A 14,130-nucleotide genomic window follows, 5' to 3' on the forward strand; every position below is an offset into this window, starting at 1 on the left:
GGCAAATGAACGGTGTCCAAACGAGCGGTGGGCAAATGAACGGTGTCCAAACGAACGGTGGTCAAATAACGGTGTCCAAACGAACGGTGTCCAAATGAACGGTGCGCATCTTTCTGCGTCCAAACGAACGGTGTCCAAATGAACAGTGTCCAATTGAGCGGTGTCCAAGTAAACGATGCGTATTTTCTTATGTGTCCAAAAACTACTGTATCCAAAATTACTGTGTCCAAATGCACTGTGTCCAATTGAACCGTGTGCACAATCTCGTGTCCATTTGTAACGTGTCCATTTGCACCGTGTCCAATTGTACTGTGTCTAAGTGAAGGCCACTCATACAAAATACCCTATCTCTTGCTGCTGTTTTACCAGATGAATTCGCCTACCGGGTGATGAAAGCTCCAGGTTACATGGCAGTCACAGCCGGGGAGGGAATTCACATAGTTAAATGTATACCCATAAAGGTTACACTACGAAAAACAAATACGTGCCATACTGAGTTGCCCATTATGTTTAGAAACGCCACACTATACATGACACCAAAATCACATATCGTCATAAAACACAGTACACTCAGAGATTGTAATCCTTTACTCCCAATAATATACAACATCGAAGGAACTTGGCTACAATTTAACCCTACCCCTTCCATGATAAATTCTCCTCACGAAACCAAACCATTAACAAAACTCTCTTGGAAATACCTTGCGCCAAAATCACTAGCCACCAGTGGCATTTACTCCCAACAAGACCTTGACGAATTAAGAGACCACATTATGTTCCCCGCGGAAAAGAACGCGGTTCTGCATACCATCGCTCGAGGCTTTACGGGTCAAACAATACAATCCGATACCGTTTCATTGCAAAATTTATTAGACGAAGGTGCGCTGAATAAAATTTATAACAATACGCTAACTAAAATATGGAACGGTTTTACAACATTTGGTGCGGCGACCGCCGGTATATTCGGAATATTTATAATTATAAGAGTAATAAAAATTGTATTTGACACATTGATACACGGCTATGCGCTACACGCAGCTTATGGCTGCAGCTTACACTTACTTGGAGCCATTTGGAGCTCCTTCACACATCTATTATTATATTTGGCAAATAGACCACAACCGCAACCACAAGCAACCCCCGAAAATCCACCAGAACACATAGACACAAACATAGTACCAAATGCGCCAGCAGAAAACGCGGAACCACCTACTATACCTATAGTATATACATTTAGAGATCTACGTGCCAGACTGGACGAATAAATTTCATCATAACTCGTTACTCCGAAATTTAAACTAAGGGGGGTGGTGTGACGTCTTAGCCGCACGTCAAAATTTATTTAAACAATATATTTATTGTTAACTCACCCATAGGAGGTGAAAGAAGTAAAAATCCGGGGAAAATTATTCGTCCAAGACAAAGTTCTAACTTATAAAATAGTATTCATACTCGAGAGTCACCCCGTATATAGCCAACGCTCGAGCGCGCCAGCGGGTGACGCAGAAATAACTGTCATATGAATAAACTATAGAAATAACTAAAACCTTATATTTGCATTGTACAATCAGACAGACGATTCGAACGCTTTAAAAATTGTAATAAATATATATATATATATATGAACATACAAGAGATCTAACTTTAAAGGCATTAAATTCAATTGAAAAATACAAGCGAAGAGAATGAAACAGTTAAATGCAAATGTAACGCTTTAATATAACAATTTAAGTACACGCACATTTATATGCACATCTTAATATTATATTATGCATATAACATTATATTATATTATATTAGTAATATCTATACACATTTATGCATTTTATACTACGCTTATACGCATCCTATATAACATAGCGTTTTATTATTCATAATGCAAAATTAGGAGTTTAAGAAATAATATTTTATTCACTATAGTATTATAAGAGTTTTATAAGAGCTTTAAACCGTGCATGGTATGCGGACTGGCCGTCGATCGATATTCTTATCCGCCCGCTCGATAAGATTAGGCTGGACAAATAAGTTGGAATGTTGCGAGAGAACGATATAGCTGTCCTTCTCGCACAGAGATCCCTACCAGCGGCTCTTCCACTTGCCATTGCTCCCGCCCATGGGTCTCCCACCAGCATCAGGAAGTCTTAGGCGAAGCATAGGAAGAATATCCCACCATCTACAAAGACGATCCCACTGCAGCATCTCTCCCACCAACACCCGAAGACCGGAGGAGCTCAGTGCAGGTCCGATATCCAGCATTATTAATTCGACGCTCATACGGTTAACACGTTACTACTTTCGTACTAAATTCGTTCTCTGACTCCGTTGCCGTGGCGTTTAGCATTTAATAATCCGGCGTATTCGAATCTCGACAGCGTCGTCAAATTCCAGTACGAGTCTTCGAGACTCTTAAGCATACTACATTGCAGAATAGTGAGTTTACCAGTCGCAAGTCTTACGACTGTAATATTGTTAATTTAACATCGTGCAACAATAAAGAGTATTTTATATTACTATTGCAATTTATTCGACGACCGGTTGTTCCAACTTCCTTGATCGACTGTCACTCATCGCACGACAAACGAAATCTTTGGAGGACTGCTAAGTAGAAGGGAATTCAGCGTGCTACATAGGCAGTTGCTCTAATATATATTCAAATACGTAAAACCTGGTAAGTTAAGGTACCACCGAATATTGAATGACAAGTTGACATCTTCTGGTCCCGGGTAGACTCGGTGAAATGCAGAGTGACCCAAAAACAATATCTTTTCCATAAATATACTTACCAGTAAAAGATTAAATTCAATTTAATAACTACTTAAACAATATAGTCGCGTTCTAGAGAGTTACTTAACATCAGTAATATAATTTCCTTTTTTTTCTTAACTTCGACTACTGGGACGTGACACTATGTACGCAAGTATCTTTCGTTCGGAACGTCTTAGTTACGTGTCAGTAAGTGAGATAAGCGGAAAATTCTTGTGCAACATCAAGGAAATAGAGGAATCATGTTTCTCTGAACACAGAGCAGAGATCGCTATGTACGCAAGTTTCCTTCGTTCGGAACGTATTAGGTACGTGTCGGCAAGTGAGATATGTAGAAAATTCTTGTACCACATCATGGGAATTGAGTAGAAACACTTCTCTGCGCACAGAGTTGAAATCGCTATGTACGCAAGTTTTGTTCGTTTGGAACGTCTTAGTTACGTATCGGCAAGTGAGATATGCAGAAAATTCTTGTACAACTTGAAGGTCATCGAGGAGAAACGCTTTTCTGCGCACAGAGTCGAAATCACTATGTACGCAACTTTCCTTCGTTCGGAACGTCTTAGTTACGTGTCGGCAAGTGAGATATGCAGAAAATTCTTGTACAACGTCAAGGAAATAAAGGAATCACGTTTCACTGAACACAGAGCAGAGATCGCTATGTACGCAAGTTTCCTTCGTTCGGAACGTCTTAGGTACGTGTCGGCAAGTGAGATATGTAGAAGATTCTTGTACCACATAATGGAAATTGAGTAGAAACGCTTTTCTGCGCACAGAGTTGAAATCGCTATGTACGCAAGTTTTGTTCGTTTGGAACGTCTTAGTTACGTGTCGGCAAGTGAGATATGCAGAAAATTCTTGTACAACGTCAAGGAAATAAAGGAATCACGTTTCACTGATCACAGAGCAGAGATCGCTATGTACGCAAGTTTCTTTCGTTCGGAACGTCTTAGTTACGTGTCGACATGTGAGATATGTAGAAAATTCTTGTACCACATCATGGAAATTGAGTAGAAACACTTCTCTGCATGCAGAGTCAAGTACGCAATGTACGCAAGTATCTTTCGTTCGGAACGTCTTAGTTACGTGTCAGTAAGTGAGATAAGCGGATAATTCTTGTGCAACGTCAAGGAAATTCAGGAGAAATGCTTTTCTGCGAACAGAACTGAGATCGCCATGTACGCAAGTTTTGTTCGTTCGGAACGTCTTAGTTACTTGTCATTAAGTGAGATCTGTCGAAAATTCTTGTATAACTTGAAGGACATTGAGGAGAAACGCTTTTCTGCGCACAGAGTTGAAATCGCTATGTACGAAAGTTTCCTTCGTTCGGAACGTCTTAGTTACGTGTCGGCAAGTGAGATATGTAGAAAATTCTTGTACCACATCATGGAAATTGAGTAGAAACACTTCTCTGCATGCAGAGTCAAGTACGCAATGTACGCAAGTATCATTCGTTCGGAACGTCTTAGTTACGTGTCAGTAAGTGAGATAAGCGGATAATTCTTGTGCAACGTCAAGGAAATTCAGGAGAAATGCTTTTCTGCGAATAGAACTGAGATCGCCATGTACGCAAGTTTTGTTCGTTTGGAACGTCTTAGGTACGTGTCAGTAAGTGAGATTTGGCGAAAATTCTTGTACAACTTGAAGGTCATTGAGGAGAAACGCTTTTCTGCGCACAGAGTTGAAATCGCTATTTACGCAACTTTCCTTCGTTCGGAACGTCTTAGTTACATGTGTTTAAGTTAGATATGTTGAAAATTCTTGTACATCATGGAAATTGAGTAGGAACACTTCTCTGCAAATAGAGCTAAGATCGCTGTGTACGGAAGTTTCCTTCGTTCGGAACGTCTTAGTTACGTGTCGGCAAGTGAGACATGTAGAAAATTTTTGTGCAACGTCAAGGAAATAGAGGAATCATGTTTCTCTGAACACAGAGCTGAGATCGCCATGTACGCAAGTTTCCTTCGTTCGGAACGTCTTAGTTACGTGTCAACATGTGAGATATGCAGAAAATTCTTGTGCAACATCAAGGAAATAAAGGAATCACGTTTCACAGAACACAGAGCTGAGATCGCTATATACGCAAGTTTCCTTCGTTCGGAACGTCTTAGTTACGTGTCAACATGTGAGATATGCAGAAAATTCTTGTGCAACATCAAGGAAATAAAGGAATCACGTTTCACTGAACACAGAGCAGAGATCGCTACGTACGCAAGTTTCCTTCGTTCGGAACGTCTTAGTTACGTGTCGGCAAGTGAGATATGTAGAAAATTCTTGTACCACATCATCGAAATTGAGTAGAAACACTTCTCTGCATGCAGAGTCAAGATCGCTATGTACGCAAGTATCTTTCGTTCGGAACGTCTTAGTTACGTGTCAGTAAGTGAGATAAGCTGAAAATTCTTGTGCAACGTCAAGGAAATAGAGGAATCATGTTTCTCTGAACACTGAGCAGAGATCGCTATGTACGCAAGTTTCCTTCGTTCGGAACGCCTTAGGTACGTGTCGGCAAGTGAGATATGTAGAAAATTCTTGTACCACATCATGGGAATTGAGTAGAAACACTTCTCTGCGCACAGAGTTTAAATCGCTATGTACGCAAGTTTCCTTCGTTCGGAACGACTTAGTTACGTGTCAACATGTGAGATATGCAGAAAATTCTTGTGCAACATCAAGAAAATTCAGGAGAAACGCTTTTCTACGATCAGAACTGAAATCGCTATGTACGCAAGTTTTGTTCGTTTGGAACGTCTTAGGTACGTGTCAGTAAGTGAGATTTGGCGAAAATTCTTGTACAACTTGAAGGTCATTGAGGAGAAACGCTTTTCTGCGCACAGAGTTGAAATCGCTATGTACGCAAGTTTCCTTCGTTCGGAACGTCTTAGGTACGTGTCGGCAAGTGAGATATGTAGAAAATTCTTGTACCACATCATGGAAATTGAGTAGAAACGCTTTTCTGCGCACAGAGTTGAAATCGCTATTTACGCAAGTTTCCTTCTTTCGGAACGTCTTAGTTACGTGTCGGCAAGTGAGATATGCAGAAAATTTTTGTACCACATCATGGAAATTGAGTAGAAACACTTCTCTGCGCACAGAGTTGAAATCGCTATGTACGCAAGTTTTGTTCGTTTGGAACGTCTTAGTTACGTGTCGGCAAGTGAGATATGTAGAAAATTATTGTACAACGTCAAGGAAATAAAGGAATCACGTTTCACTGAACACAGAGCAGAGATCGCTATGTACGCAAGTTTCCTTCGTTCGGAACGACTTAGTTACGTGTCAACATGTGAGATATGCAGAAAATTCTTGTGCAACATCAAGAAAATTCAGGAGAAACGCTTTTCTTCGATCAGAACTGAAATCGCTATGTACGCAAGTTTTGTTCGTTTGGAACGTCTTAGGTACGTGTCAGTAAGTGAGATTTGGCGAAAATTCTTGTACAACTTGAAGGTCATTGAGGAGAAACGCTTTTCTGCGCACAGAGTCGAAATCGCTATGTACGCAACTTTCCTTCGTTCGGAACGTCTTAGTTACGTGTCGGCAAGTGAGATATGTAGAAAATTCTAGTACAACATCATAGAAATTGAGTAGAAACACTTCTCTGCATGCAGGGTCAAGATCGCTATGTACGCAAGTATCTTTCGTTCGGAACGTCTTAGTTACGTGTCAGTAAGTGAGATAAGCGGAAAACTCTTATGCAACGTCAAGGAAATAGAGGAATCATGTTTCTCTGAACACAGAGCAGAGATCGCTATGTACTCAAATTTCCTTCGTTCGGAACGTCTTAGTTACGTGTCGGCAAGTGAGACATGTAGAAAATTTTTGTGCAACGTCAAGGAAATAGAGGAATCATGTTTCTCTGAACACAGAGCTGAGATCGCCATGTACGCAAGTTTCCTTCGTTCGGAACGTCTTAGTTACGTGTCAACATGTGAGATATGCAGAAAATTCTTGTGCAACATCAAGGAAATAAAGGAATCACGTTTCACAGAACACAGAGCTGAGATCGCTATATACGCAAGTTTCCTTCGTTCGGAACGTCTTAGTTACGTGTCAACATGTGAGATATGCAGAAAATTCTTGTGCAACATCAAGGAAATAAAGGAATCACGTTTCACTGAACACAGAGCAGAGATCGCTACGTACGCAAGTTTCCTTCGTTCGGAACGTCTTAGTTACGTGTCGGCAAGTGAGATATGTAGAAAATTCTTGTACCACATCATCGAAATTGAGTAGAAACACTTCTCTGCATGCAGAGTCAAGATCGCTATGTACGCAAGTATCTTTCGTTCGGAACGTCTTAGTTACGTGTCAGTAAGTGAGATAAGCTGAAAATTCTTGTGCAACGTCAAGGAAATAGAGGAATCATGTTTCTCTGAACACTGAGCAGAGATCGCTATGTACGCAAGTTTCCTTCGTTCGGAACGCCTTAGGTACGTGTCGGCAAGTGAGATATGTAGAAAATTCTTGTACCACATCATGGGAATTGAGTAGAAACACTTCTCTGCGCACAGAGTTTAAATCGCTATGTACGCAAGTTTCCTTCGTTCGGAACGACTTAGTTACGTGTCAACATGTGAGATATGCAGAAAATTCTTGTGCAACATCAAGAAAATTCAGGAGAAACGCTTTTCTACGATCAGAACTGAAATCGCTATGTACGCAAGTTTTGTTCGTTTGGAACGTCTTAGGTACGTGTCAGTAAGTGAGATTTGGCGAAAATTCTTGTACAACTTGAAGGTCATTGAGGAGAAACGCTTTTCTGCGCACAGAGTTGAAATCGCTATGTACGCACGTTTCCTTCGTTCGGAACGTCTTAGGTACGTGTCGGCAAGTGAGATATGTAGAAAATTCTTGTACCACATCATGGAAATTGAGTAGAAACGCTTTTCTGCGCACAGAGTTGAAATCGCTATTTACGCAAGTTTCCTTCTTTCGGAACGTCTTAGTTACGTGTCGGCAAGTGAGATATGCAGAAAATTTTTGTACCACATCATGGAAATTGAGTAGAAACACTTCTCTGCGCACAGAGTTGAAATCGCTATGTACGCAAGTTTTGTTCGTTTGGAACGTCTTAGTTACGTGTCGGCAAGTGAGATATGTAGAAAATTATTGTACAACGTCAAGGAAATAAAGGAATCACGTTTCACTGAACACAGAGCAGAGATCGCTATGTACGCAAGTTTCCTTCGTTCGGAACGACTTAGTTACGTGTCAACATGTGAGATATGCAGAAAATTCTTGTGCAACATCAAGAAAATTCAGGAGAAACGCTTTTCTTCGATCAGAACTGAAATCGCTATGTACGCAAGTTTTGTTCGTTTGGAACGTCTTAGGTACGTGTCAGTAAGTGAGATTTGGCGAAAATTCTTGTACAACTTGAAGGTCATTGAGGAGAAACGCTTTTCTGCGCACAGAGTCGAAATCGCTATGTACGCAACTTTCCTTCGTTCGGAACGTCTTAGTTACGTGTCGGCAAGTGAGATATGTAGAAAATTCTAGTACAACATCATAGAAATTGAGTAGAAACACTTCTCTGCATGCAGGGTCAAGATCGCTATGTACGCAAGTATCTTTCGTTCGGAACGTCTTAGTTACGTGTCAGTAAGTGAGATAAGCGGAAAACTCTTATGCAACGTCAAGGAAATAGAGGAATCATGTTTCTCTGAACACAGAGCAGAGATCGCTATGTACTCAAATTTCCTTCGTTCGGAACGTCTTAGGTACGTGTCGGCAAGTGAGATATGCAGAAAATTCTTGTACAACGTCAAGGAAATAAAGGAATCACGTTTCACTGAACACAGAGCAGAGATCGCTATGTACGCAAGTTTCTTTCATTCGGAACGTCTTAGTTACGTGTCGACATGTGAGATATGCAGAAAATTCTTGTGCAACAACAAGGAAATTGAGTAGAAACACTTCTCTGCATGCAGAGTCAAGATCGCTATGTACGCATGTTTCTTTCGTTCGGAAAGTCTTAGTTACGTGTCGACATGTGAGATATGTAGAAAATTCTTGTGCAACATCAAGGAAATTCAGGAGAAATGCTTTTCTGCGAACAGAACTGAGATCGCCATGTGCGCAAGTTTTGTTCGTTCGGAACGTCTTAGTTACTTGTCATTAAGTGAGATCTGTCGAAAATTCTTGTATAACTTGAAGGACATTGAGGAGAAACGCTTTTCTGCGCACAGAGTTGAAATCGCTATGTACGCAAGTTTTGTTCGTTCGGAACGTCTTAGTTACGTGTCGGCAAGTGAGATATGCAGAAAATTTTTGTACCACATCATGGAAATTGAGTAGAAACACTTCTCTGCGCACAGAGTTGAAATCGCTATGTACGCAAGTTTTGTTCGTTTGGAACGTCTTAGTTACGTGTCGGCAAGTGAGATATGTAGAAAATTATTGTACAACGTCAAGGAAATAAAGGAATCACGTTTCACTGAACACAGAGCAGAGATCGCTATGTACGCAAGTTTCCTTCGTTCGGAACGACTTAGTTACGTGTCAACATGTGAGATATGCAGAAAATTCTTGTGCAACATCAAGAAAATTCAGGAGAAACGCTTTTCTTCGATCAGAACTGAAATCGCTATGTACGCAAGTTTTGTTCGTTTGGAACGTCTTAGGTACGTGTCAGTAAGTGAGATTTGGCGAAAATTCTTGTACAACTTGAAGGTCATTGAGGAGAAACGCTTTTCTGCGCACAGAGTCGAAATCGCTATGTACGCAACTTTCCTTCGTTCGGAACGTCTTAGTTACGTGTCGGCAAGTGAGATATGTAGAAAATTCTAGTACAACATCATAGAAATTGAGTAGAAACACTTCTCTGCATGCAGGGTCAAGATCGCTATGTACGCAAGTATCTTTCGTTCGGAACGTCTTAGTTACGTGTCAGTAAGTGAGATAAGCGGAAAACTCTTATGCAACGTCAAGGAAATAGAGGAATCATGTTTCTCTGAACACAGAGCAGAGATCGCTATGTACTCAAATTTCCTTCGTTCGGAACGTCTTAGTTACGTGTCGGCAAGTGAGACATGTAGAAAATTTTTGTGCAACGTCAAGGAAATAGAGGAATCATGTTTCTCTGAACACAGAGCTGAGATCGCCATGTACGCAAGTTTCCTTCGTTCGGAACGTCTTAGTTACGTGTCAACATGTGAGATATGCAGAAAATTCTTGTGCAACATCAAGGAAATAAAGGAATCACGTTTCACAGAACACAGAGCTGAGATCGCTATATACGCAAGTTTCCTTCGTTCGGAACGTCTTAGTTACGTGTCAACATGTGAGATATGCAGAAAATTCTTGTGCAACATCAAGGAAATAAAGGAATCACGTTTCACTGAACACAGAGCAGAGATCGCTACGTACGCAAGTTTCCTTCGTTCGGAACGTCTTAGTTACGTGTCGGCAAGTGAGATATGTAGAAAATTCTTGTACCACATCATCGAAATTGAGTAGAAACACTTCTCTGCATGCAGAGTCAAGATCGCTATGTACGCAAGTATCTTTCGTTCGGAACGTCTTAGTTACGTGTCAGTAAGTGAGATAAGCTGAAAATTCTTGTGCAACGTCAAGGAAATAGAGGAATCATGTTTCTCTGAACACTGAGCAGAGATCGCTATGTACGCAAGTTTCCTTCGTTCGGAACGCCTTAGGTACGTGTCGGCAAGTGAGATATGTAGAAAATTCTTGTACCACATCATGGGAATTGAGTAGAAACACTTCTCTGCGCACAGAGTTTAAATCGCTATGTACGCAAGTTTCCTTCGTTCGGAACGACTTAGTTACGTGTCAACATGTGAGATATGCAGAAAATTCTTGTGCAACATCAAGAAAATTCAGGAGAAACGCTTTTCTACGATCAGAACTGAAATCGCTATGTACGCAAGTTTTGTTCGTTTGGAACGTCTTAGGTACGTGTCAGTAAGTGAGATTTGGCGAAAATTCTTGTACAACTTGAAGGTCATTGAGGAGAAACGCTTTTCTGCGCACAGAGTTGAAATCGCTATGTACGCACGTTTCCTTCGTTCGGAACGTCTTAGGTACGTGTCGGCAAGTGAGATATGTAGAAAATTCTTGTACCACATCATGGAAATTGAGTAGAAACGCTTTTCTGCGCACAGAGTTGAAATCGCTATTTACGCAAGTTTCCTTCTTTCGGAACGTCTTAGTTACGTGTCGGCAAGTGAGATATGCAGAAAATTTTTGTACCACATCATGGAAATTGAGTAGAAACACTTCTCTGCGCACAGAGTTGAAATCGCTATGTACGCAAGTTTTGTTCGTTTGGAACGTCTTAGTTACGTGTCGGCAAGTGAGATATGTAGAAAATTATTGTACAACGTCAAGGAAATAAAGGAATCACGTTTCACTGAACACAGAGCAGAGATCGCTATGTACGCAAGTTTCCTTCGTTCGGAACGACTTAGTTACGTGTCAACATGTGAGATATGCAGAAAATTCTTGTGCAACATCAAGAAAATTCAGGAGAAACGCTTTTCTTCGATCAGAACTGAAATCGCTATGTACGCAAGTTTTGTTCGTTTGGAACGTCTTAGGTACGTGTCAGTAAGTGAGATTTGGCGAAAATTCTTGTACAACTTGAAGGTCATTGAGGAGAAACGCTTTTCTGCGCACAGAGTCGAAATCGCTATGTACGCAACTTTCCTTCGTTCGGAACGTCTTAGTTACGTGTCGGCAAGTGAGATATGTAGAAAATTCTAGTACAACATCATAGAAATTGAGTAGAAACACTTCTCTGCATGCAGGGTCAAGATCGCTATGTACGCAAGTATCTTTCGTTCGGAACGTCTTAGTTACGTGTCAGTAAGTGAGATAAGCGGAAAACTCTTATGCAACGTCAAGGAAATAGAGGAATCATGTTTCTCTGAACACAGAGCAGAGATCGCTATGTACTCAAATTTCCTTCGTTCGGAACGTCTTAGGTACGTGTCGGCAAGTGAGATATGCAGAAAATTCTTGTACAACGTCAAGGAAATAAAGGAATCACGTTTCACTGAACACAGAGCAGAGATCGCTATGTACGCAAGTTTCTTTCATTCGGAACGTCTTAGTTACGTGTCGACATGTGAGATATGCAGAAAATTCTTGTGCAACAACAAGGAAATTGAGTAGAAACACTTCTCTGCATGCAGAGTCAAGATCGCTATGTACGCATGTTTCTTTCGTTCGGAAAGTCTTAGTTACGTGTCGACATGTGAGATATGTAGAAAATTCTTGTGCAACATCAAGGAAATTCAGGAGAAATGCTTTTCTGCGAACAGAACTGAGATCGCCATGTGCGCAAGTTTTGTTCGTTCGGAACGTCTTAGTTACTTGTCATTAAGTGAGATCTGTCGAAAATTCTTGTATAACTTGAAGGACATTGAGGAGAAACGCTTTTCTGCGCACAGAGTTGAAATCGCTATGTACGCAAGTTTTGTTCGTTCGGAACGTCTTAGTTACGTGTCGACATGTTAGATATGTAGAAAATTCTTGTGCAACATCAAGGAAATTCAGGAGAAATGCTTTTCTGCGAACAGAACTGAGATCGCCATGTACGCAAGTTTTGTTCGTTCGGAACGTCTTAGTTACTTGTCAGTAAGTGAGATATGCAGAAAATTCTTGTACAACGTCAAGGAAATAAAGGAATCACGTTTCACTGAACACAGAGCAGAGATCGCTATGTACGCAAGTTTCCTTCGTTCGGAACGTCTTAGGTACGTGTCGGCAAGTGAGATATGTAGAAAATTCTTGTACCACATCATGGAAATTGAGTAGAAACACTTTTCTGCGCACAGAGTTGAAATCGCTATGTACGCAAGTTTCCTTCTTTCGGAACGTCTTAGTTACGTATCGGCAAGTGAGATATGCAGAAAATTTTTGTACCACATCATGGAAATTGAGTAGAAACACTTCTCTGCGCACAGAGTTGAAATCGCTATGTACGCAAGTTTTGTTCGTTTGGAACGTCTTAGTTACGTGTCGGCAAGTGAGATATGCAGAAAATTCTTGTACAACGTCAAGGAAACAAAGGAATCACGATTCACTGAACACAGAGCAGAGATCGCTATGTACGCAAGTTTCCTTCGTTCGGAACGACTTAGTTACGTGTCAACATGTGAGATATGCAGAAAATTCTTGTGCAACATCAAGAAAATTCAGGAGAAACGCTTTTCTGCGATCAGAACTGAAATCGCTATGTACGCAAGTTTTGTTCGTTTGGAACGTCTTAGGTACGTGTCAGTAAGTGAGATTTGGCGAAAATTCTTGTACAACTTGAAGGTCATTGAGGAGAAACGCTTTTCTGCGCACAGAGTTGAAATCGCTATGTACGCAAGTTTCCTTCGTTCGGAACGTCTTAGGTACGTGTCGGCAAGTGAGATATGTAGAAAATTCTTGTACCACATCATGGAAATTGAGTAGAAACGCTTTTCTGCGCACAGAGTTGAAATCGCTATGTACGCAAGTTTTGTTCGTTCGGAACGTCTTAGTTACGTGTCGACATGTTAGATATGTAGAAAATTCTTGTGCAACATCAAGGAAATTCAGGAGAAATGCTTTTCTGCGAATAGAACTGAGATCGCCATGTACGCAAGTTTTGTTCGTTCGGAACGTCTTAGTTACTTGTCAGTAAGTGAGATATGCAGAAAATTCTTGTACAAAGTCAAGGAAATAAAGGAATCACGTTTCACTGAACACAGAGCAGAGATCGCTATGTACGCAAGTTTCCTTCGTTCGGAACGTCTTAGGTACGTGTCGGCAAGTGAGATATGTAGAAAATTCTTGTACCACATCATGGAAATTGAGTAGAAACACTTTTCTGCGCACAGAGTTGAAATCGCTATGTACGCAAGTTTCCTTCTTTCGGAACGTCTTAGTTACGTGTCTGCAAGTGAGATATGCAGAAAATTTTTGTACCACATCATGGAAATTGAGTAGAAACACTTCTCTGCGCACAGAGTTGACATCGCTATGTACGCAAGTTTTGTTCGTTTGGAACGTCTTAGTTACGTGTCGGCAAGTGAGATATGCAGAAAATTCTTGTACAACGTCAAGGAAATAAAGGAATCACGTTTCACAGAACACAGAGCTGAGATCGCTATATACGCAAGTTTCCTTCGTTCGGAACGTCTTAGTTACGTGTCAACATGTGAGATATGCAGAAAATTCTTGTGCAACATCAAGGAAATAAAGGAATCACGTTTCACTGAACACAGAGCAGAGATCGCTACGTACGCAAGTTTCCTTCGTTCGGAACGTCTTAGTTACGTGTCGGCAAGTGAGATATGTAGAAAATTCTTGTACCACATCATCGAAATAGAGTAGAAACACTTCTCTGCATGCAGAGTCAAGATCGCTATG

At 40.8% G+C, this 14,130-nt stretch overlaps 1 protein-coding gene across 1 annotated transcript; it reads left to right on the forward strand.

The window, feature by feature from the left end:
* Positions 1-389: 389 nt before the first annotated feature.
* On the forward strand, positions 390-1,265 carry LOC138936518 (uncharacterized). Its single transcript, XM_070301960.1, has one exon. The coding sequence runs from the start codon at positions 390-392 to the stop codon at positions 1,263-1,265; it is 876 nt and encodes a 291-aa protein (XP_070158061.1).
* The last annotated feature ends 12,865 nt before the right edge of the window (positions 1,266-14,130 follow it).

This window comes from Polyergus mexicanus, unplaced genomic scaffold, assembly GCF_030449975.1.
Source record: "Polyergus mexicanus isolate NDT 795.1 unplaced genomic scaffold, iyPolMexi1.0 SCAF_9, whole genome shotgun sequence".
Lineage (NCBI taxonomy): Eukaryota > Metazoa > Arthropoda > Insecta > Hymenoptera > Formicidae > Polyergus > Polyergus mexicanus.

Coding starts and splice junctions, on each gene's coding strand:
- LOC138936518 (XM_070301960.1), top strand. CDS start 390: ATGAAAGCTCCAGGTTACATGGCAGTCACAGCCGGGGAGGGAATTCAC.